Source organism: Lagenorhynchus albirostris, chromosome 4 (genome assembly GCF_949774975.1).
Source record: "Lagenorhynchus albirostris chromosome 4, mLagAlb1.1, whole genome shotgun sequence".
In the NCBI taxonomy this organism is placed as follows: domain Eukaryota; kingdom Metazoa; phylum Chordata; class Mammalia; order Artiodactyla; family Delphinidae; genus Lagenorhynchus; species Lagenorhynchus albirostris.
In genome coordinates, this window is record NC_083098.1 from 6304270 (window position 1) to 6328286 (window position 24017).

The 24017-nt window shown below is 40.8% G+C and overlaps 1 protein-coding gene across 1 annotated transcript in view; it reads left to right on the plus strand.

Moving 5' to 3' along the window:
- TMA16 (translation machinery associated 16 homolog) overlaps nucleotides 1-22640 on the plus strand; it is a 43983-nt gene extending 21343 nt beyond the window's left edge. Inside the window, exons 3-7 of the mRNA XM_060147542.1 lie at nucleotides 14354-14391; nucleotides 15570-15654; nucleotides 16793-16941; nucleotides 20879-20921; nucleotides 22417-22640. Coding sequence (XP_060003525.1) covers nucleotides 14354-14391; nucleotides 15570-15654; nucleotides 16793-16941; nucleotides 20879-20921; nucleotides 22417-22597 — 496 coding nt within the window. The 3' untranslated portion in view covers nucleotides 22598-22640. The remainder of the gene's footprint in view (nucleotides 1-14353; nucleotides 14392-15569; nucleotides 15655-16792; nucleotides 16942-20878; nucleotides 20922-22416) is intronic.
- Nucleotides 22641-24017: the final 1377 nt, after the last annotated feature.

The window sequence follows — 24017 nt, forward strand, 5'->3', positions numbered from 1 at the left end:
GTTTTCTCAGGGTATATGCCCAGTAGTGGGATTGCTGGGTTGTATGGTAGTTCTATTTTTAGTTATTTATGGAACCTCCATACTGTTCTCCATAGTGGCTGTATCAATTTACATTCCTACCAACAGTGCAAGAGGGTTCCCTTATCTCCACACCCTCTCCAGCATTTATTGTTTATAGATTTTTTGATGATGGTCATTCTGACCAGTGTGAGGTGATACCTCCTTGTAGTTTTCATTTGCATTTCTCTAATGATTAGTGATGTTGAGCATCCTTTCATGTGTTTGTTGGCAATCTATATATCTTCTTTGGAGAAATGTCTATTTAGGTCTTCAGCCCGTTTTTGGATTGGGTTGTTTGTTATTTTGAAATTGAGCTGCATGATCTGCTTGTAAATTTTGAAGATTAATCCTTTGTCAGTTGCTTCATTTGCGAATATTTTCTCCCATTCTGAGGGTTGTCTTCTCGTCTTGTTTAAGGTTTCTTTTGCTGTGCAAAAGCTTTTAAGTTTCATTAGGTCCCATTTTTTTATTTTTGTTTTTATTTCCATTTCTCTAGGAGGTGGGTCAAAAAGGAGCTTGCTGTAATTTATGTCATAGAGTGTTCTGCCTACGTTTTCCTCTAAGAGGTTTATAGTGTCTGGCCTTACATTTAGGTCTTTAGTCCATTTTGAGTTTATTTTTGTGTATGGTGTTAGGGAGTGTTCTATTTTCATTCTTTCACATGTAGCTGTCAGTTTTCCCAGCACCACTTATTAAAGAGGCTGTCTTTTATCCATTTTATATTCTTGCCTTCTTTATCAAAGATAAGGTGACCATATGTGCATGGGTTTATCTCTGGGCTTTCTCTCCTGTTCTATTGATCTGTATTTCTGTTTTTGTGCCAGTACCATACTGTCTTGATTACTCTAGCTTTGTAGTATAGTTTGAAGTCAGGGAGCCTGATTCCTCCAGTTCCTTTTTTCGTTCTCAAGATTGCTTTGGCTATTTGGGGTCTTTTGTGTTTCTATACAAATTGTGAAATTTTTTGTTCTAGTTCTGTGAAAAATGCCATTGGTAGTTTGATAGGTATTGCATTGAATCTGCAGGTTACTTTGGGTAGTATAGTCATTTTCACAATGTTGATTCTTCCTATCCAAACATGGTATAACTCTCCATATCGTTGTATCATCTTTAATTTCTTTCATCAGTGTTTTATATTTTTCTGCATATAGGTCTTTTGACTCCTTAGGTAGGTTTATTCCTAGGTATTTTATTATTTTTCTTGCCGTGGTAAATGGGAGTGTTAAATGGGAGTGTTTTCTTAATTTCACTTTCAGATTTTTCATCATTAGTGTATAGGAATGCAAGAGATTTGTGTGCGTTAATTTTGTATCCTGCTACTTGACCAAATTCACTGATTAGTTCTAGTAGTTTTCTGGTAGCATCTTTAGGATTCTCTATGTATAGTATCATGTCATCTGCCAACAGTGACAGTTTTACTTCTTTTCTGATTTTGGATTTCTTTTATTTCTTCTCTGATTGCTGTGGCTAAAACTTCCAAAACTATATTGAATAATAGTGGTGAGAGTGGGCAACCTTGTCTTGTTCCTGATCTTAGTGGAAATGGTTTCAGTGTTCACCATTGAGAACTATGTTGGCTGTGGGTTTGTCATATATGGCCTTTATTATGTTGAGGTAAGTTCCCTCTATGCCTACTTTCTGGAGGGTTTTTATCATAAATGGGTGTTGAATTTTGTCAAAAGGTTTTTCTGCATCTATTGAGATTATCATATGTTTTTTTTCCTTCACTTTGTTAATATAGTGTATCACATTGATTGATTTGCGTATACTGAAGAATCCTTGAATTTCTAGGATAAACCCCACTTGATCATGGTGTATGATTGTTTTAATGTGCTGTTGGATTCTGTTTGCTAGTATTTTGTTGAGGATTTTTGCGTCTGTGTTCATCAGTGATATTGGCCTGTAGTTTTCTTTTTTTTGTGACATCTTTGTCTGGTTTTGGTATCGGTGATGGTGGCCTCGTAGAATGAGTTTGGGAGTGTTCCTCCTTTGGCTATATTTTGGAAGAGTTAGAGAAGGATAGGTGTTAGCTCTTCTCTAAACGTTTGATAGAATTCACCTGTGAAGCCATCTGGTCCTGGGCTTTTGTTTGTTGGAAGATTTTTAATCACAGGTTCAATTTCAGTGCTTGTGATTGGTCTGTTTATATTTTCGATTTCTTCCTGGTTCAGCCTCAGAAGGTTGTGCTTTTTTAAGAGTTTGTCCATTTCTTCCAGGTTGTCCATTTTATTGGCATATAGTTGCTTGTAGTAATCTCTCATGATCCTTTGTATTTCTGCAGTGTCAGTTGTTACTTCTTTTTCATTTCTAATTCTGTTGATTTGAGTTTTCTCCCTTTTTGTCTTGATGAGTCTGGCTGATGGTTTGTCAATTTTGTTTGTTTCCACAAAGAACCAACCTTTAGTTTTATTAATATTTGTGGTCGTTTCCTTCACTTCTTTTCCTTTATTTCTGATCTGATCTTTATGATTTCTTTCCTTCTGCTAACTTTGGGGTTTTTTGGTTCTTCTTTCTCTAATTGCTTTAGGTGTAAGCTGAGGTTGTTTATTTGAGATATTTCTTGTTTCTTGAGGTAGGATTGTATTGCTATAAACTTCCCTCTTAGAACTGCTTTGCTACATCCCATAGGTTTTGGGTCGTCGTGTTTTTTCATTGTCATTTGTTTCTAGGTATTTCGTTTGTTTGTTTGTTTTGCGCGGCCTCTCACTGTTGTGGCCTCTCCCGTTGGTGGGGCACAGGCTCCGGAGGCGCAGGCTCAGCGGCCATGTCTCACGGGCCCAGCCGCTCTGTGGCATGTGGGATCTTCCCAGACCGGGGCACGAACCCGTGTCCCCTGCATCGACAGGCGGACTCTCAACCACTGTGCCACCAGGGAAGCCTAAATGTTTACAATTGTTACATTTTCTTCTTGGATTGATCCCTTGATCATTATGTAGTGTGCTTTTTTGTCTCTTGTAATAGTCTTTATTTTAAAGTCTATTTTGTCTGATATGAGAATGGCTACTCCAGCTTTCTTTTGATTTCCATTTGCATGGAATATGTTTTACCATCCCCTCACTTTCAGTCTGTATGTGTCCCTAGATCTGAAGTGGGTCTCTTGTACACAGCATATATATGGGTCTTGTTTTTGTATCCATTCAGCCAGTCTGTGTCTTTTGGTTGGAGTATTTAATCTGTTTACATTCAAGGTAATTATCGATATGTATGTTCCTAGTACCATTTTCTTAATTGTTTTGGGTTTGTTATTGTAGGTCTTTTCCTTCTTTTTTTTTTATGCCTAGACAAGTTTCTTTAACATTTGTTGTAAAGCTGGTTTGGTGGTGCTGCATTCTCTTAGCTTTTGCTTGTCTGTAAAGGTTTTAATTTCTCCATCGCATCTGAATGAGATCCCTGCTAGGTAGAGTAATCTTGGTTGTAGGTTTTTCCCTTTCATCACTTTAAATATTTCCTGCCACTCCCTTCTCGCTTGCAGAGTTTCTGCTGAAAGGTCAGCTGTTCACCTAATGGGGATTGCCTTGTATGTTATTTGTTGTTTTTCCCTTGCTGCTTTTAATATTTTTTCTTTGTATTTAATTTTTGATAGTTTGATTAGTGTTTTGGCATTTCTCTCCTTGGATTTATCCTGTATGGGACTCTCTATGCTTCCTGGACTTGATTGCCTGTTTCCTTTCCCATATTAGGGAAGTTTTCAACTATAATCTCTTCAAATATTTTCTCATTCCCTTTCTTTTTCTTTTCTTCTTCTGGGACCCCTATAATTCAAATGTTGGTGCATTTAATGTTGTCCCAGAGGTCTCTGAGACTGTCTTCAGTTCTTTTCATTCTTTTTTCTTTATTTTGCTCTGCGGTAGTTAGTTTTACTATTTTATCTTCCAGGTGAGTTATCTGTTCTTTTGCCTCAGTTATTCTGCTGTTGATTCCTTCTAGAGAATTTTTAATTTCATTTATTGTGGTGTTCATCATTATTTGTTTTCTCTTTAGTTCTAGGTCCTTGTTAAACATTTGTTGTATTTTCTCTGTTCTGTTTCCATGATTTTGGATCATCTTTACTATCATTACTCTGAATTCTTTTTCAGGTGGATGCCTGTTTCCTCTTGTTTGGTCTGGTCGGTTTTCACCTTGCTCCTTCATCTGCTGTGTGTTTTTCTGTCTTCTCATTTGGCTTAACTTACTCTGTTTAGGGTCTCCTTTTTGCAGCCTGCAGGTTCGTAGTTCCCATTGTTTTTGGTGTCTGCCCCCAGTGGCCAAGGTTGGTTCAGTGGGTTGTGTAGGCTTCCTTGTGGAGGGGACTGGTGCCTGTGTTCTGGTGGATGAGGCTGTATCTTGTCTTCCTGGTGGGCAGAACCCTGTCTGGTGGTGTGTTTCGGGGTGTCTGTGACCTTATTATGATTTTAGGCAGCCTCTCTGCTAATGGGTGGGGTTGTGTTCCTGTCTTGCTAGTTGTTTGGCATGGGGTGTCCAGCACTGGAGCTTGCTGGTCATTGAGTGGAGCTGGATCTTCGCATTGAGACATAGATCTCTGGGAGAGCTCTCGCCAGTTCATATTATGTGGTGCTGGGAGGTCTCTCGTGGACCAATGTCCTGAGCTTGGCTCTCCCATCTCCGAGGCTCAGGCCTGTCAGCTGGCTGGAGCACCAAGATCCTGTGAGCTACACAGCTTAGAGAAAGGGAGAGGAAAAAAGAAAGAAAGGAAAAAATAAGTAAAATAAATAAAATAAAGTTATTAAAATAAAAAAATAATATTAAAATAATAAAAAGGAGAACATCGAAACCAATAAACAAGTCCACCAACGATAACAAGTGCTAAAAACTAAACTAAGATAAAAACATAAAAATCTGAAACTGATCAGTCACTTACAGCAAACCCCAAGTCTACAGTTGCTCCCAAAGTCCACCTCCTCAATTTTGGGCTGATTCGTTTTCTATTCAGGTATTCCACAGATGCAAGGTACATCAAGTTGTTGGTGGAAATTTAATCTGCTGCTCCTGGGGCTGCTGGGAGAAATTTCCCTTTCTCTTCGTTGTTTGCACAGCTCCTGGGGTTCAGCTTTGGGTTTGGCCCCGCCTCTGCATTTAAGCTGCCCTCTGGCATCTGTTGTTTGCTCAGACAGGAGGGGTTTAAAGGAGTGGCTGATTCGGGGGCTCTGGCTCACTCAGGCCTGGGAGAGGGAGGGGCAGGGAATGTGGGGTGAGCCTGTGGCGGCAGAGGCCAGGAGGATGTTGCGACAGCCTGAGCTGTGCTGTGTTTTCTCTTGGGGAAGTTGTCCCTGGATCACGGGACCCTGGCCGTGGTAGGCTACACAGGCTCCCTGGAGGGGAGGTGTAGATAGTGACCTGTGCTTGCACACAGGCTTCTTGTCTGCGGCAGCAATCTTAGCGTCTTATGCCCGTTTCTGGTGTCCACACTGATAGCCGTGGCTGATGCCCATCTCTGGAGCTCATTTAGGTGACGCTCTGAATCCCCTCTCCTCATGCACCCTGAAACAGTGGTCTCTTGCCTCTTCGGCAGCTCCAGACTTTTCCCCGGACTCCCTCCCGGCTAGCCGTGGCGCACTAACCCCTTCAGGCTGTGTTCACGCAGCCAACCCCAGTCCTCTCCCTGGGATCTGACCGAAGCCCAAGCCTCAGCTCCCAGCCCCCGCCCGCCCCAGCGGGTGAGCAGACAAGCCTCTCGGGCTGGTGAGTGCTGGTCGGCACCGATCCTCTGCGGGAATCTCTCCACTTTGCCCTCTGCACCCCTGTTGCTGTGCTCTCCTCCGCGGCTCCGAAGCTCCCCCCCTCCGCCACCCATAGTCTCCGCCCGCGAACGGGCTCCTAGTGTGTGGAAACTTTTCCTCCTTCACAGCTCCCTCCCACTGGTGCAGGTCCCGTCCCTATTCTTTTGTCTCTGTGTTTTCTTTTGCCCTACCCAGGTATGTGGGGAGTTTCTTGCCTTTTGGGAGGTCTGAGGTCTTCTTCCAGCGTTCAGTAGGTGTTCTGTAGGAGCTGTTCCACATGCAGATGTATTTTTGATGTATCTGTGGGGAGGAAGGTGATCTCCGCGTCTTACTCCTCTGCCATCTTGAAGGTCCTCTCTTTTCTGTACCTTTTTGACATGATATACTACTTACATGATTTTGCTATCACCTATATCAGTATCTCACAAACTTTGGTATACATGAGATGCACCTGTAAGGTGTATTAAAATAGATTTTTGGGCCTCATTCCTAGAGGTTTCCATTCAGAAAGTCTGGGACAGGGCCAAGATGTTGCATTTCTGACAAGTTTCCAGTAATATTGATGCTGTTGCTGCTGGTTCAGGCATTGATGTATAGTATTCTTTAATTATATTCTTTAAAAATAATTTTCCCTCAAATATTGTTTTTAAAGGAGACATTTTATCTCTGTTAAAACCAAGTAGATACTATTGTCTTCCCTGAGTGGTTTGAGCTTGAGGCATGTTTGCTTATTTTTGGGGGAAAGATTTGGCAAAGGTTGGAAGACTTGTAAAATGAACTGACATTAAACTAAGTTTTCTCCTTAATGTAATCGGAAAGGGTGCAAAGAAAATGACGGGAAAAGTAACTTGCTTACCATTTGATTAAAGATTATTTAATTCTCTGTATATGAACTACCTAAAGTTACCTTACATAGTACCAGTGGTATACATGCAGTATTTTCAGAAAAAACGCTTTAGAATATGATTAAGTACTTCAGTTCACTGTAAATACTTGTGATGTTTATATGTTGTTATTTATATTCAGGATCTTATGCACTGATTTAATGTTGATTTACAGTCAGCATTACAGAAAAATTACCTAAGGGTAAAGCAGAACAACATGCTAATCTCATATATAAAACTTGTCCTAAAGAAGTTCTGTTGTTGGCCAAGGTTCTATTTTAATAGTACAGAGTTGAACAATATTTAATTTTTTGTGCTTGGGTGATGTTTTAAACAGGCTGAGCTTTCTCTTTTTTCTTAATTTATTTTAAAGAAGTCATCAGTGTAGCAGTCATGGCCCCAGAAGCAAACAAATGTACAGTTTTAATAGTGTCTAACATTTTATGAAACAGGCTTACACTTGTCATGACTAGCAGCATCAGTGACCGTGAGTCCTGTTCAGTTAAGTGGGAGCGTGGTCACAAATAGCATTTTGAAATGCAGCTCATCTCCCTGCCTTAGAGCAGTACTTCCAGCAAGACAGAAATGGAGAATTGCATATTTTCAAAAGATGGCTGGTGACAAGATACTCAGACTGTAGTGGCAGCTGTAAGCAAGATGATAGAAGAGGTACCAACAGGACTTGGCCTTGAACGTCAGGTGCATGTGATGTCTTAGAAAGAAATAGCAGTTAGCAGGTACTGCTTTACTCAGCAGCTTGAAACAAAAACAGTTCCTCTGTCAGGAATCCCAGAGCCACTTAACTGGGTGCTTTGGGCTCAGGGTCTCTCGCAAGGTTACAGTCAAGGTGTTGGCTGGGGCCGCATCATCGCAGGGCTTGATAGGGAGAGGTTTTGCTTCCAGGCTATTTACATGGTGGTCGACAGACCTGTTGTGGCAGCTGTTGGCTGGAGACATCAGTTCCCTACCACGTGAGCTGCTCACCACGTGAGCTGCTCACCACGTGGCAGCATGTGTCCTCCAGAGCAAAGGCTCTGAGATAGAGTGAGAGGGGGTGACAGTTCCAGCAAGATGCCTGCAGGGTCCTTCATGACAGCCACCACCGACGGCCTTCAGTGCTGGTGAAGAAGGCGAAGGAAATGGTGGGGCATTGGTGTCACATGGTCTGGATTGGAAGGAGCCCCGAGCCAGGGAGGTGACGTGCCCTTCACCCAGCCCGCGTCCCCAGGGCCGACCCCCAGCTCAGGCTCTGGGGCCTGCTGCCAGTCCTCCGCCTTCCCCACCCCGTGGGCCCCCCTGGGCTGGGATCCCCTTTGCCCCTTTCTACAGCTCTCTTCAAGAAGGGCCCTTTGTCCTTCTCCACCCTGTGCCCCGTTCCCACCGTGCTTTGAAGACTGTGCTGGTGAGAAGAGGCCTGGGTGGGAGGCGGTCAGCAGGGTCTTCCAAGCGCCTGTACGCCCTACCGCCCGACACACACAGCTTCCCAGTGAGCGGCTGTGGGGGAAAGAGGTGGGGCCGGCCCAGTTCTTACTCCAGCATCAGCTCCACCTACTGCAGAAGCAGGGGTTAGCCTTGCCCAGCCTTTAGGGATTTTGGTGGGGAAAAGAGCTTTCAAGAGAGGAAGGTAATTTTAGAGAGGGGTGACAGTGAACCCTGGGAGGGTGGGAGGGAAGAGGAGGGGTGGCCGCCTGTCTCCCTCCCCTACCTCCCCCCCCCAATGGAGGGCGGAGCAGTTAGAAGGGAGGGAGTCTGTTGCCGCTTAGCCTCAGAATAAAGGCGCCGTTTACTGCCTCAGTTTAAAAAAGGAAAGAGAAGACAACGTTTGCAACGTCGTTTCTAAGTGACATCCATCACTGTTGCACTATTTTATTTGTTAGAAAAGAGTCATTAGGTCCAGCCACGCTCAGGGAGGAGAGGGGCGTGAGTATCAAACCAGCAAGAATCGGCAGTGGGGACCATCTTGGATATGACCACGTCCTGGTAGTGCCTGCCTGCCGAAGGTACTTGGTGTTACAAGGAGGAAGGGTAGCCAGGCAGCTGGAGGGTCTGGTCTCTGTTCTTTAACAGAGAATCCAGGGTTCTTTGTGCTACTTCCTAAGATTTATTTTTAGGGAGTGAGAGAGGTGGGAGAGGATACTGTTAGGGCGTAGAGCTGCGGGATTCGTCAGGTAGACTCTTAGAGGTGGAGCCTGATTACCTGAAGGTGCTGCATGCGTGGTAGCAGCACAGAGTAGAGCCGGATGCTCTCCATCTTGAGCATTTGAATGCTCTGGTTTAGGACTGTATGAAATACTGCTTCTGTTCCTATTCGCAGAAACTAGTGTGGTTTGAAGACTAGCACATTTCAAGTGGTGCACAGTTCATAGGCAGCAAAGAGTTATTCTGTATCATGCTTTTAGCTTTATTTTATGACTTCTCAGCGTAGTGACATCTTGTTGCTGTGTACTACTCTCATATTTTGTCCCATTGGGTATGTAGCAAAGAACTCTAGATAGCAAATGAAGGTTATTTAATATGGAAAATCAACAGAGAGAAGCTAAGTGTAATGGGTAAGAATCTAGGAAACAGCTGTTTTTGAGAATCAGTCTCAGATTTCTCTTCTTTTCTTCATCGCAGCTCCACCCCACTGTAGTTCAGGCTCCCAGTGCGTTCATTCAGAACTGTAGCAAACTTGACTTCTAACTAGACTCTCTCCTGCGGTATAAATAAGATACGACAAAGCAGACATATTTGAAGCGTACAGCGTCTGGGTTTTGGCAATATGTGGTATAACCACTGTGATCAGTGTACGTATAGTGCATTTTCATCCTCCCCAAAGCTCTTCCCGGTCAAGTCTCAGCTCTCCGCCCCTAGCCTTGGCACCTGTTGATTTGCTCTGTATTTTGGTAGATGAGATTTGTCTTCCGTAGTGTTTCATGTAACTGGAATCATACTGTATGTAATTTTTGTGCCAGATTTTTTCAATTATATATTCACTGTTTGTGAAATTTGTTGTCTTTCTCTTTTATTACTGAGTAGTGTTCCGTTGTATGGATATATGCAGTTTTTTAATCCATTTACCTGTTGGTGGTCATTTGGATTGTTTATAGTTTTTGGCTCTTTTCAGGGTTTGCAAACTAAGTGGCCATCCACCTGTTTTTGTAAAAAAAGTTTGTTTTATTGGAAAGCAGCTATGCCCAATCCTTTCACGTTGTTTGCAGCTGCTTTGAGGCTACAGTGGCAGAGATGAGTAGTTATGACAGACCAACCACATGGCCCTCAAAGCCTAGTTGGTTACTAGCTGACATTTAAGCAAAGAGTATCAACCCTGCTGTTACATTTTGATAAAGCTGCCATGAACATTAGGGTATAGGTGTTTCTGTGGACATAAAACATTTTTCTTTCAGTTCTTAGAACTGGAATTGCTGGGTCATACAGAAGATATATGTTCAAGTAAATAAGAAGTTGAGTTTTTAAGAAATTGTTTAAAAGAATGAAGTCATGTGGTGGGGATAATGTTTAAGTATATAAAAAATTATCTGCAGTGATGGTACCATTTTATTTTTTTCCCAGCGATGTGTAAGAGTTACATTCACTCCATTTCCTCTCAAACATGTTGTATTTTCAGTTTTAAGACAGATTTTAGCCAATCTAGTAGGTGTACAGTAGTATCTCAGTGTGGTTTTAATTTGTATTTCTTTATGACTAATGATATATTTTTATGTGCTTTTTGTTCACTTTTATGTCTTTGATGAAAAGTCTGTTAAAATCTTTTTCCTTTTGGTTTTGAATTTTGTTTGTAGTTAGGTAGTAAGAACTATTTGTATATTCTTAATGCAAGTATGTTATTGTTTTGTGAATATTTTCTCCATTCTGTGGCTAAAATGTTTTTATTAAAAAGGCTTCATTTTAGTTCTCCAGTTTTCTAGTTGTTTTAAGTGGGAGGGTAAATCTGGTCTGCTTTGTTAGGGCAGGGACAGTGGATTTATTTTTCTTCATTGCTGTATCCCTAGTGGCTAGCATAAAGTCTTGCAAAAGCTAGCATCCAAAGGTCTTTTCTGAATGAATTAGAATTAAGAATAACAATAATAGGAGGCATATATCACCTAGACCAGTTTTTTGAGAGTAAATGAGTTCTTTTTCTTTGTTACAATTCTTATCAAATGGATGAAAAGTAAACATTCTTTTGTTCTTGTTGAAGTTTAAAAGGTGATAGTGAAAAAAAAAAAGGTGATAGTGATGCATTTTGGTCTTGGTGGCAGCACTCAGTCTTCTAGAAGGTCCTCATTATTTTGTGCACAAGTATTCAGCATATTACAAAATATAATCAAGCTTTCTTTTGTGTTCTCAAAACCAATTTGTTTTATAGGTATCATTTAGTCATTGCAGAGCAGGAAAAAAAATTTTTATTTTTTTTTTAAACATCTTTATTGGGGTATAATTGCTTTACAATGGTGTGTTAGTTTCTGCTTTATAACAAAGTGAATCAGTTATACATATACATATGTTCCCATATCTCTTCCCTCTTGCATCTTCCTCCCTCCCATCCTCCCTATCCCACCCCTCCAGGCGGTCACAAAGCACCGAGCTGATATCCCTGTGCTATGTGCCTGCTTCCCACTAGCTATCTACCTTACGTTTGGTAGTGTACATATGTCCATGCCTCTCTCTCGCTTTGTTACAGCTCACCCTTCCCCCTCCCCATATCCTCAAGTCCGTTCTGCAGTAGGTCTGTGTCTTTTATTCCTGTGTTACCCCTAGGTTCTTCATGACATTTTTTTTCCCTTAAATTCCATATATATGTGTTAGCATACGGTATTTGTCTTTCTCTTTCTGACTTACTTCACTCTGTGTGACAGACTCTAGGTCTATCCACCTCATTACAAATAGCTCAATTTCATTTCTTTTTATGGCTGAGTAATATTCCATTGTATATATGTGCCACATCTTCTTTATCCATTCATTCGATGATGGGCACTTAGGTTGTTTCCATCTCCGGGCTATTGTAAATAGAGCTGCAATGAACATTTTGGTACATGACTCTTTTTGAATTATGGTTTTCTCAGGGTATATGCCCAGTAGTGGGATTGCTGGGTCATATGGTAGTTCTATTTGTAGTTTTTTAAGGAACCTGCATACTGTTCTCCATAGTGGCTGTACCAATTCACATTCCCACCAGCAGTGCAGGAGTGTTCCCTTTTCTCCACACCCTCTCCAGCATTTATTGTTTCTAGATTTTTTGATGATGGCCATTCTGACTGGTGTGAGATGATATCTCATTGTAGTTTTGATTTGCATTTCCCTAATGATTAATGATGTTGAGCATTCTTTCATGTGTTTGTTGGCAGTCTGTATATCTTCTTTGGAGAAATGTCTATTTAGGTCTCCTTCCCATTTTTGGATTGGATTGTTCGTTTTTTTGTTATTGAGCTGCATGAGCTGCTTGTAAATTTTGGAAATTAATCCTTTGTCAGTTGCTTCATTTGCAAATATTCTCTCCCATTCTGAGAGTCGTCTTTTGGTCTTGTTTATGGTTTCCTTTGCTGTGCAAAAGCTTTGAAGTTTCATTAGGTCCCATTTGTTTATTTTTGTTTTTATTTCCATTTCTCTAGGAGGTGGGTCAAAAAGGATCTTGCTGTGATTTATGTCATAGAGTGTTCTGCCTATGTTTTCCTCTAAGAGTTTGATAGTTTCTGGCCTTACATTTAGGTCTTTAATCCATTTTGACCTTATTTTTGTGTATGGTGTTAGGGAGTGATCTAATCTCATACTTTTACATGTAGCTGTCCAGTTTTCCCAGCACCACTTATTAAAGAGGCTGTGCTTTCTCCACTGTACATTCCTGCCTCCTTTATCAAAGATCAGGTGACCATATGTGCGTGGGTTTATCTCTGGGCTTTCTATCCAGTTCCATTGATCTGTCTTTCTGTTTTTGTGCCAGTACCATACTGTCTTGATTACTGTAGCTTTGTAGTATAGTCTGAAGTCAGGGAGCCTGATTCCTCCAGCTCCGTTTTTCATTCTCAATATTGCTTTGGCTATTCGGGGTCTTTTGTGTTTCCATACAAATTGTGAAATTTTTTGTTCTACTTCTGTGAAAAATGCCATTGGTAGTTTGATAGGGATTGCATTGAATCTGTAGATTGCTTTGGGTGGTGGAGTCATTTTCACAATGTTGATTCTTCCAATCCAAGAACATGGTATATCTCTCCATCTATTTGTATCATCCTTAATTTCTTTCGTCAGTGTCTTATAATTTTCTGCATACAGGTCTTTTGCCTCCTTAGGTAGGTTTATTCCTAGCTATTTTATTCTTTGTGTTGCAAAGGTAAATGGGAGTGTTTTCTTGATTTCACTTTCAGATTTTTCATCATTAGTGTATAGGAATGCCAGAGATTTCTGTGCATTAATTTTGTATCCTGCAACTTTACCGAATTCATTGATTAGCTCTAGTAGTTTTCTGGTAGCATCTTTAGGATTCTCTATGTATAGTATCATGTCATCTGCAAACAGTGACAGCTTTACTTCTTTTCCGATTTGGATTCCTTTTATTTCCTTTTCTTCTCTGATTGCTGTGGCTAAAACTTCCAAAACTATATTGAATAAGAGTGGTGAGAGTGGGCAACCTTGTCTTGTTCCTGATCTTAGTGGAAATGCTTTCAGTTTTTCACCGTTGAGGATGACGTTGGCTGTGGGTTTGTCATATATGGCCTTTATTATGTTGAGGAAAGTTCCCTCTTTGCCTACTTTCTGCAGGGTTTTTATCATAAATGGGTGTTGAATTTTGTCAAAAGCTTTCTCTGCATCTATTGAGATGATCATATGGTTTTTCTCCTTCAGTTTGTTAATATGGTGTATCACATTGATTGATTTGCGTATATTGAAGAATCCTTGCATTCCTGGGATAAACCCCCCTTGATCATGGTGTATGATCCTTTTAATGTGCTGTTGGATTCTGTTTGCTAGCATTTTGTTGAGGATTTTTGCATCTATGTTCATCAGTGGTATTGGCCTGTAGTTTTCTTTTTTTGTGACATCCTTGTCCGGTTTTGGTATCAAGGTGATGGTGGCCTCGTAGAATGAACTTGTTCCTCCCTCTGCTATATTTTGGAAGAGTTTGAGAAGGATAGGTGTTAGCTCTTCTCTAAATGTTTGATAGAATTCGCCTGTGAAGCCATCAGGTCCTGGGCTTTTGTTTGTTGGAAGATTTTTAATCACAGGTTCAATTTCAGTGCTTGTGATTGGTCTGTTCATATTTTCTATTTCTTCCTGATTCAGTCTTGGCAGGTTGTGCATTTCTAAGAATTTTGTTCCAGTGATTTAAAAGAAAAGCATGGTATTCAGTGTTTCTTCATTAAAAAAAATTAATTTCGGGACTTCCCTGGTGGTGCAGTGGTTAAGACTCCGTGCTCGCAATGCAGGGGGCCTGGGTTTGGTCCCTGGTCAGGTAACTAGATCCCACATGCATGCCGCAACTAAGAGTTCGCATTCCACCACTAAGGAGCACACGTGCTGCAGCTAAGGAGCCCACCTGCTCCAGCTAAGACCCGGTGCAACCAAATAAATAAACAAAATAATTTTTAAAAATTAATTTCATATGCATAAAAGAATGATCTTTGAATTAAGGTTCTTTGGGTAGTTTTTGTTGCTTTTGACAGATTTTTAAAACTTGCTTTGGAAGTTTTCTGACACATACACACTTTTTCTCCCAAGACTGAAGAATGAAAAGGCGTTACGTCTCAAACTTATTGGTAAGTGGATATACTTATTTGAAGTTCTTCTCTATACCTATTTTCTTTTGACTCTCTTAGTAAAATACTATTTTTATCTAAGTGAATTTTCTCTACCAGACTTGATCAAAACAAAATAAAATCAATCAATAAGCTCTGAGAACAAACTGTTAATAATATCTAGCTCAGTTTTCTAGAAACTGTTCAGTACCTACCTACCTGTTTTTATCCATCCCCCCCTTCCTGTCTCTCTCTCTTTCTCTCTCTCTCTCTCGCAAGTTTAATTCTAGCTCCCTGACCATTAGAATTATGAAGGATTTTGAAAATAACAATTCATATTTAATGATGTGAATATATACATCCTCAGTCTGTATCTCAGTGTCATAGTCTTTTTGTGTGTGTGACAAGTCTGAGATTTCAGAAGAGTGGCTATTAGGCTTTATAACCAAAATGAGAGGTATTTGAACCATTAACTCTAATGCTTTATCAGGCAATAGAATAGTATTTCTAAACGGTTTGTCAGTAATCCTGGGTAGGGCCATTTCTTGATTTGTAATATTGAGAAATCTAATTGAAAGTGACACCCCGATGGTCAGATTTACTCATAAGGATGAAGTCTGTCAGCTCCGTGATTATAAATGTCAGTCATTCTGCACAGTATAGGGCAGATCTTGTATGCCTAAGATATTTACTAACTTTGAGGCCCTGAACAGGTTACTTAACCTGTCTCTTCTAAATGGAGATAATAATAATAATAATCCTCATAAGATTGTAAAGGTCTTGACATAGTGCCTGCTGCTTATTAAATGTTCAGCAGATGTCATCTTCTTCATTAATCTGATCAGACTCTCATTTTTGTTATTTCGGATAAGTTCTATCCTTTGCTTTATAAATACCTAGAACTTCATGTTCTGTTAAGAGTGTTCTTTCCTTTTTTAAATTTTTTGTATCCTTACTGGATAAGAAATATATACAGAAAAGCGTCCCTCCTACCCTTGTCTCTTGCCCCAATTAAAATGTGACAATTTAATTTCTGACAGACTGATTTAGTTAACTTTGAGCCCACACAAAACTTTATATTTAACTTTGAAATAAATTTTGATACAGTTTTAAACACATTGATGTTGAAAATTATAATGACTACCTCTGCTTGAATGATGACTTGTGGTGTTAAACTGTCTTGGTACTTGTTGTTATAGGTGAAAAACTGCAGTGGTTTCAAAATCATCTTGATCCCAAAAAAGTAGGATATTCAAAGAGAGATGCTTGTGAATTAATTGAAAGGTAAATACTGGGCATGTTATGAGCAAAGGGTCAGTAACAGGAATTCCCCAGCTTGATTTTTCAAGATTCAGAGTTCTATTCGGGATTTATAGATGAGCAAATGAGCTTTGTTATCAAGACTTTGGATTCTTACACTAGCTTAGCCATTTTAGTAGCTTTGTAACCTTTCTGGGCCTCGGAGTGGTAGTTAGCCCAGTTTCTTGGCTTCCTGGAGGAATGTCATCTAAACTGACATCTAAAGATAGGGGTTAGCAGATTGAGGTGAAGTAGTTGGAGCCTCTAGGCAGAGAGAACAAGATCTGAAAGGCCCGGGGTGAGAGCAACGTATTTAGTGATCTGCCAGACATTTAATAAGACTGAAATAATAGGTTCAAGGAGGGAGTTGTGACAGGTAGGATAAACAACCAGCTTTTGAAAGATTTCAGATATCAGTGTAAGAGTTTGGACTTTATCCAAGGACCGTGGGAGACATAGTTACAGCAAGCACCTGCGATGGTCACATTTTTAAACTTTAGAAAGGTCACAGTTGGAGGAATGAGGAAAATGGACGAGGGGGCAGGCTTTGGCTGGGAGACTGCTGAGAGGCTGATGAAGCAGTCCAGGCAAGAGGTGATGGTGGGAGCAGTGTGGTGAAGAGAAATGAAAGAGTGCAGACCTTTGAAGGAAGCGGAAGTCCCCATCTTTAATGAAGACTTAGATGTGGCGTAAAAGGGAGAGAAGCGAGGAGTCAGGGGGGGCACTCGCATTCCTCACTTGGGCAGCTGGATGAATGGTTGTCTCAGGGGATGGAGCGGGTCGGGAGGGGGCGCCTAGGGGCAGCGCGGAGGCAAGGCCAGGGGTGGCATGTTAAGCCAGATGGAGATGTCCAGGAGGTGGCTGAGTACGTGGATACGGAGTTTGTTTAACAGACACTTTAATGGCAGGCTTTGATGTGGTCACAGGAATTTTGAAAATGGTTAAGTTACCACGAGAAGGTCTGAGAACTTAAGGAACTCAGAGGAATATAAAAACTTCAGGGACAGGCGAAGGCTGGGGATTATGGTGGGGTTTTTTTGGGGCGGGGGGAGATTATCTTTTAAATGAACTAATATAAGCCAAACAGAGACTCTGTAAGTCAGATCATTTTCTTGTTTTTCAGGTATTTAAATCGGTTCAGCAGTGAGCTGGAGCAGATTGAGTTACACAACAGCATCAAGGCCAGGCGGGGCCGGCGGCACTGCGCCCGAGAGGCGGCCATCAAGCAGACCACGGAGCGAGAGTGGCGGCAGTACAGGGGCTGCGGCCTCGGTAGGAGCGGGAGGGCGGCAGTACGGGGCTTGGTGTGTTCTCAGCGTACCTTCCCTTCTTTCTAGTCATATTTGGCTTTACTTATTCTATTTATTTAGTTTAGTTTGATTTTCTTCCTTTGATTTCCTTTCCTTTTGAGTGTTTGGAATAATTTTTGAATTCATCCTTTTTTTTCCTCCTACATTCCCCAAACTGTCAGTGTTGACAGTGACTTATCTTTCTACTGTGACAGTAAGGTTTTCCTCTCCCTTCCAGTGTACTTGATTTGCTTTGTTCTAGAGTTTTACTTGCCCGTCTCCAACCACATCGACGTTTCTTTAGAGTAAGTACTGTGTCCTCTTGTCTTTGTAAGTCTTGTAGTAAAGAGCTATACTTGTTGCAGCATTTCTTGAGAAATTATAGAAATCAAATTTTCTTTCTTAGCACTAGCATTTCTTACAGTTCCTGAAGACAAGTATGTTGTGGGCTTAACAACACTGTCTGAAGAAAGGCGCTTAGGAGGAGAGGAGAGGGCACTTGTAAGGGCTTGCAAAGCCCAAAGTCAGGTGATGACCCAAGGGCTACATGGCCTGCAAATGGTGTTTGATTGGCTTATTAATTGTCAGTATAAGAAAATCTGCTGATTTCACATGAAAAATGTAGATTTCTGGCTTCTCGTAAAACATGCGGTGGTCTGGCAGCGTCATCTGCTAGAGCAAAGTAGCGACTGTCCCTTTTAGATTTGAGCATTCAGTGGTTCCAAACCTTCCTTCATTCACATTCCCTGCCTGGTCCCTGTAGGCATTCCTGTGTGGATTTGCTTGGGAAGTACAGTAAATGAAATGCTTAAAGCAACATTAGGTTTTTAAATTTTAATAATAACAATAGGGCCCTGAAGCAGATACCCTGTGGGTAACTGTTGTGTTAGTCCCAGCCTGTGCATAGTGATGCTGTGCGCCAGGAAGGTCTGGGGCGGCCTCCACAGGCATTCTCCCCACTGGAGCCAGTGTTGTGGCTGGACCCCACCCTCGTGGTTCTTACTGTGATTGTAGGGTGCACCTCAGCAAAAACCAGCAGGGAGCTTTGAAAAAAACAAGACTTAGTGCTTAAAAGTCCTGGATGGTACAGGACATGCCTGAGGGCCACACAGCGAGGTCTCCAGTAGAGAAAGAGGGAGGGAACAGGGACCTGGGGCCCTGCCTTTGTTAGGGTCATAGGCGGGATGCCTGGGGTTTCATGGGTTCACTCTTCATAAAGGCGCCAGCAGGGGGAACGGGGTCACTCAGGTGGTCAGTTATCTGCGTTCCCCAGGGCTTTCCAATAGGGGAACTTCGTGGGGGAGGAGCCTGGTCCCTCACCTAGTTGTTTTGCTGGAGCTGCGTCAGTCTGGCCGTAGGTGGATCCATAGAGTTGGATGTCTTCGCAGCATATGCCTCGACAGCTGGAAGGTTGGTCAGGCACTTACCCTCAGTGACACTGTGAGCCCTGAGTAGATGGCAGTTCCTCCACATCATTCCTAAGCAGTGAGTGTCTTCACTGAAGAAACAACAGAATAACTTCAGAACTAGATAGATCTGGACTTAAACCCTTACAGCTTACTATATAACAGGGCAAGTTTCTTCCCACCCACTCCCTGGCCTTGTTACCTTCTATTTAAAAATAGAGGTAAATAGTACACCTCCTTCCCAGGTTGTTTAAAAGTCAAGAGATGGGCTTCCCTGGTGGCGCAGTGGTTGAGAGTCCGCCTGCCGATGCAGGGGACACGGGTTCGTGCTCCGGTCCGGGAAGATCCCACATGCTGCGGAGCGGCTGGGCCCGTGAGCCATGGCCGCTGAGCCTGCGCGTCCGGAGCCTGTGCTCCGCGACGGGAGAGGCCACAACGGTGAGAGGCCCGCGTACCGCAAAAAAAAAAAAAGTCAGATGAGATTTCACGTATCAAGTGCCTGACACAGAACCTACTGTAGGAGGTTGAGGGAGCGCTTCGGCCACTGTGTCCTTTTCACCTCAGTTTGTCTGTGCTTGTAGTCTCCATTTCCTCATTTTTCCATTTTTATTGGAACCCCTTAATTAAGCTTTTGTAGCCACCACTCAACTAAAAGCCCTTGTCACCAATGACCTTTAAGTTGCTAAGACACATAGTGCCTGTACTGGGCACTCATGTAGTCAACTTTTCTGCGGTGTTCGATACAGATGATCCCTTGATTTCTTGTCACACTTTTTATTTGGGGTAGAAGCCGCTGACCTTCCCTGGTTTTCCTCCAAGTTAACTGGCCGTGACTTCAGTGTCCTGAGTTGAATCCCTCATAGCCTCACAAACTAAATATTGACCCAGGTCCTTGTCCTTGGGCCTCTTCTCTTTTCTATTTACATGAATTCCTGAGTTGATGTCATTCAGTCCTGTGGTTTTAAATACCATTTAAATGCTCATAACTTCCAAATTTATATTCTCAATACTTGTCGCTAGAACTCCAGACTTGCATTATCAAACTTGGGTTTCTCAGAGTATCTACTTGAATGTCTTACATGCATCTCCAGCTTATGTCCCAAAGCAGAGTCCAGCTTTTCTCCTAAAACTTGCTTCTCCTGCAAGCTCCGTGTGTCTATCAGTGATATCACCACTTGCCCCGTCGCTCGTGTCAGAAACCCTGCCGACGGTTTCGCATTCCACACCCAGCTCATCAGCAGGATATACTTAAGAGTCTAATGGCTTGCCCTGCTGCCCCCAGCACCTCTGGCTCGAGCCACCACCATCTCAGCTCTGCCATCATGACAGCCTCCCAGGTGGTCTCTGTGCTCAGTCTGTTCAGCCTACAGCCGCCAGGTTAATCAACAGTAATTGACAGCACACTCCAGGTCAGACATCTGCTGGTGGTGGAGCCAGTGCTAAAACTCAGACCTCGTCTTCCAGTTATGCCACAGTCCTTATTCCAGATGCATGGAATGTATCTGGTGAAAAAAACTTTGTCAACTCTATCAAGTTTACAAGCATCTAGAAACATGTGGGCAGATTGTCACCAAATGCTGTGTTGATCAGGTTCAGAGAAGACAAGATAACTGACATCTCTCCCTCTTGCTCCATGGTGGTATAACTGTTCCTGACTCATTTTATTAGAATTTCTTAAAAAAAACAATTGTGCTTAATTTATACCTTTTAAACACCTGACCCCTCGTACTCATACTCTTATTTTCTGAAGCTATTGTAAAAGTCAGTATACAGTCATGTCAAACATTTTTATCTTTTTCATTAATTGATACTGGATTTTATTTAATATTTTATCCATTGGCCAGAATTTTTGCAGCAGTGTTCCAGTTTTTGTTAAACATGCCTCTGTGTTCCAGCAACATGGATGACCCATGCATATAGGTTTATGATCCACTTTCTAATCATGATAAGGAGCTGTCATACATCTAGTTTTCATTTAAAATGGGTTTAAATTTTATTGAACTTTATTGAACTTCTATTGATTATAGTTTATTTGAAAAAGTTTTTACATTTTTAATAGTATTTTTTAATATTTAATAATCCTTGCATTCCTCAGACAAACTCTACCTTGCCAAAGCGAACTATATGCTTGAAAAAATTGCACCTTTCACCAAGAAAATATGTAAAACAACTGAGCATGTTGTTGTAGGGGACTGATAGTTAGAATTTGCCAGGCACCTTTACTGTCTAAAAGGACAGAGTTTATTTTGTTGATAGGTTTGTTTTATAGATTCTGTGGTAGAATACATTATTTAATAGTGTTCTTTTTGAATCACCTTCTTATAAAGTAAGTCCTTTATGCTTGCAAAACTTACTTTTCATTATAGCATTATAATCATGCTTCAAAATTTTGTTTTTCTTTGGATGTTCTTTTTGTCTGTCAGTTATTATTGTTTCTGAGATAATAAATGAGGAAACTATAAATGTTATCATAGAAAACATTGCCTAATAGATATAAATTATTTTCTTTTCCAGAGATTCCAGACATTTTAAATGCAGGTAATCTGAAAACTTTTAGGTGAGTCTGTCTCTTTTGTTCTTTGAAGCTGCAAGTAAAATACATAAGAGATAAACTTTCTTACCTTTTGAGTCTAGACGTTAGAGCTAAAAGAAAATTAGGAGGTTCTTTTTAACCTTTCCTCTTTCATCAGTTGAAGTAAGAATTTTCCTAAGTTTAGCATTTGTTTGAGATGCCTGATGTACACTGAAATGATAATGACCTGGTGCTTTTGTTTTTCAAAATACTTTAAAATTCTTTAATATAGTACTTAAAGAACATGATATCCTTGTTCCTCCCTGGTTGTTATTATTTAAAAAGATAAATTGTCAGCAGCAGACTTGTTGGCTGAGTCCTGTCCCCATACTGTTTGCAGCACCCCCTTCTGGAGAAGGTGGCTAGTGGGAAGTGGTATGGGGAAATGGGTAAATCATAAAGAACCAGTTGCCCCAGTGGTCTAATAGTGCTGTGTGACCGAGAGACCAGTGAGTAGGATTTCCTGTTTTCAGTTTTCAAACATGGGTTCTTTGTCTTTAGAACATAATTTTTATTAATCATTTTGATACTAGCTAGGCCATGTTGATCAGTCTGAAATTTTAATTGAAATTAGATATATTTAAGTCCATATTATTTGAAACCCTTAAGCTTATTTTATATTTTTATACTTCTGAATTCATAGAAGATATTTAATATTCATAAAATATTCGCTCTAATAGAATTCATTGATCATATTTAAGAAGCGGTTCACTTTGTAGCCTATGTACATGTATTTATAAGTACATGGAGCTTAAGATTGATTATACATTAATTTTTTTTGCCTGTAATGTTAAGTAATCAGATATATAAATGTTCTCTTTATTCCTAAAACAGTGTATGTTCTGCCTCCCCCAGAGAAAGCCAGAAATGAGAAGAAATTAGCCTAGACTGTTAGTATCAGAGTTCAGTTCTCAGAAGAATCTTCACATTGCTCTTAAAGTAATTGAAGATAGGATTGTCACAGAAAAGCTGGGGTTGAAGAACTAAAAGTTTCCTATTATAACCAAAAAATTTGATTACTAAAACACTTGTGATTTACCATTGTGTGTGAAAAGAAAAACCTTTTCTGACTGTGCATTTTGGAGATTTTCCAGGATGGTGTAGTTCCTACTTCAGAGATTCTTGATACCATATATGTCCTAATAGAGGGAAGTGTTTGGGTTAGGGAGAATAAAAGAATGGAACGGAGTTTGCTTGTAACTTCTGCCTAATATAGTCCTGCATTGCTTTGGAAATTTTGAATTCTCTGTGCAGTTAACTGCTATTGTAGATTAATGAGAAAGTTCAGTTAAGTATGGAAAAAGCAAACCTCAGTTCTTGGGACATTTTTTTTTCTACTGCATTTATATTGTTTCCTTCTAGTGCATTTCAATCTGCTGTAAATTTGTAAGCTTTCTTCTGCTTAGTTTTGAATATTGACTTTATTACTTCCCTACCTCACCACCCCTCACCACCCCTCTGCATTCTCTCTTTTGTCTAGGGAATGGGATTTTGATCTGAAGAAATTGCCAAACATTAAAATGAGAAAAATCTGTGCTAATGATGCAGTGCCTAAGAAGTGTAAGAGGAAACCTGTGACAGCTGTAGACAGAGATTTAGGAGAATTGGAACTGAAAGATGAATCAAGTGACACAGATGAGGAAATGACTGCAGTGGCCTAACTGTCTTTACTTGAGTTGAAAATAAATAATTTGAGAACTTCAAGTTACACTTGAATTGATTATGGTAAATAATTGTCTCTACACAACAGTTTGCTGTTTAGCTTATTCTCTTATATGAGAATCCCATTTTCAGTTTCAAAAACAGTGTTATGATTTTAACTTAAAAATGAATGTTGCTTTATGTTTATATAAATATGTTCAGACCCTGCTTAAAAACCCAGACCGTTATAAAATGTTAAGAACTCGGGCTTCCCTGGCGGCGCAGTGGTTAGGAATCCGCCTGCCAATGCAGGGGACACGGGTTGGATCTCTGGCCCAGGAGGATCCCACATGCCACAGAGCAGCTAAGCCCATGAGCTACAACTACTGAAGCCCGCGCACCTGGAGCCCATGCTCTGCAACAAGAGAAGCCACGGCAATGAGAAGCCCACGCGCCGCAACAAAGAGTAGCCCCTGCTCACCGCAACTAGAGAAAGCCCGCACACAGCAACGAAGACCCAGCGCAGCCAAAAATAAAACAAATAAATAAATTTATATATTTAAAAAAAAAATCTTAAGAACTCAAGGCTGTTTGAATGTTGCAGATACAAATCTGCAGAAATCCAGGTAAGTTAGGCAAAAAATACAGAAACCACAACAAAGGTTTGGATCACTTGTTTAATATACAAAGTCTGTTTTTCACAGGTAATTATTTTCTCTTCCTTACTTTGTCTTAGTACACATTATTCACAAAAAACAGTAAATCGTTCATGCAAGAGAATTAGGTAAAACCGAAAAAAGTACAAATGCTCAATCCCCCAAATTGCACACAGTTAAAATAATTTTTCCTTGTTTGTTTTAATGCAGTTTCAAATGGGCTTTCTTCAGATGTGGAGGAAACACTGCAGCCCAAAATAACAGTACTTCCTTTCAACTGTATTGACAGGTAAAATAGCACCTTTGGGCTGACTTAAGGAAAGAAAACTAATTTTCATCTTTCTTCATTAAAGTGTAAGTAAGTCCTACACAATTATCGTATGACAGCTACCATAATGATAATGATCAGTTTTAAGAGCTCTACTTCGTTCCAAAATATTCATTGTCATGGCAAGGAAAGGGAAATTGTGTCAGGCAGACAGATGGAAAAACCTTCCTCCCCACCTCTCCTCCATGACAATTAGAGTATCTTAGTGATGTCATTGCTCTAATGAGCTAGTTTTCCAGCCCAAATAAGTAGATGTTTTGGGGACCTTTTGCAAAACAAGGTGAGTGTGACTATGTGGCCATCTCTCTGGAACTATAATCACATGTAACAGCAGCTCGGAGTGAGAATAGATAGTTTTAGGGACCTTTTGCAAAACAAGATAAATGTAACTATGTGGCCATCTCTGGGACTATAATCACATGTAACAAGCTCGGAGTGAGATTTAATCCTAGGGCA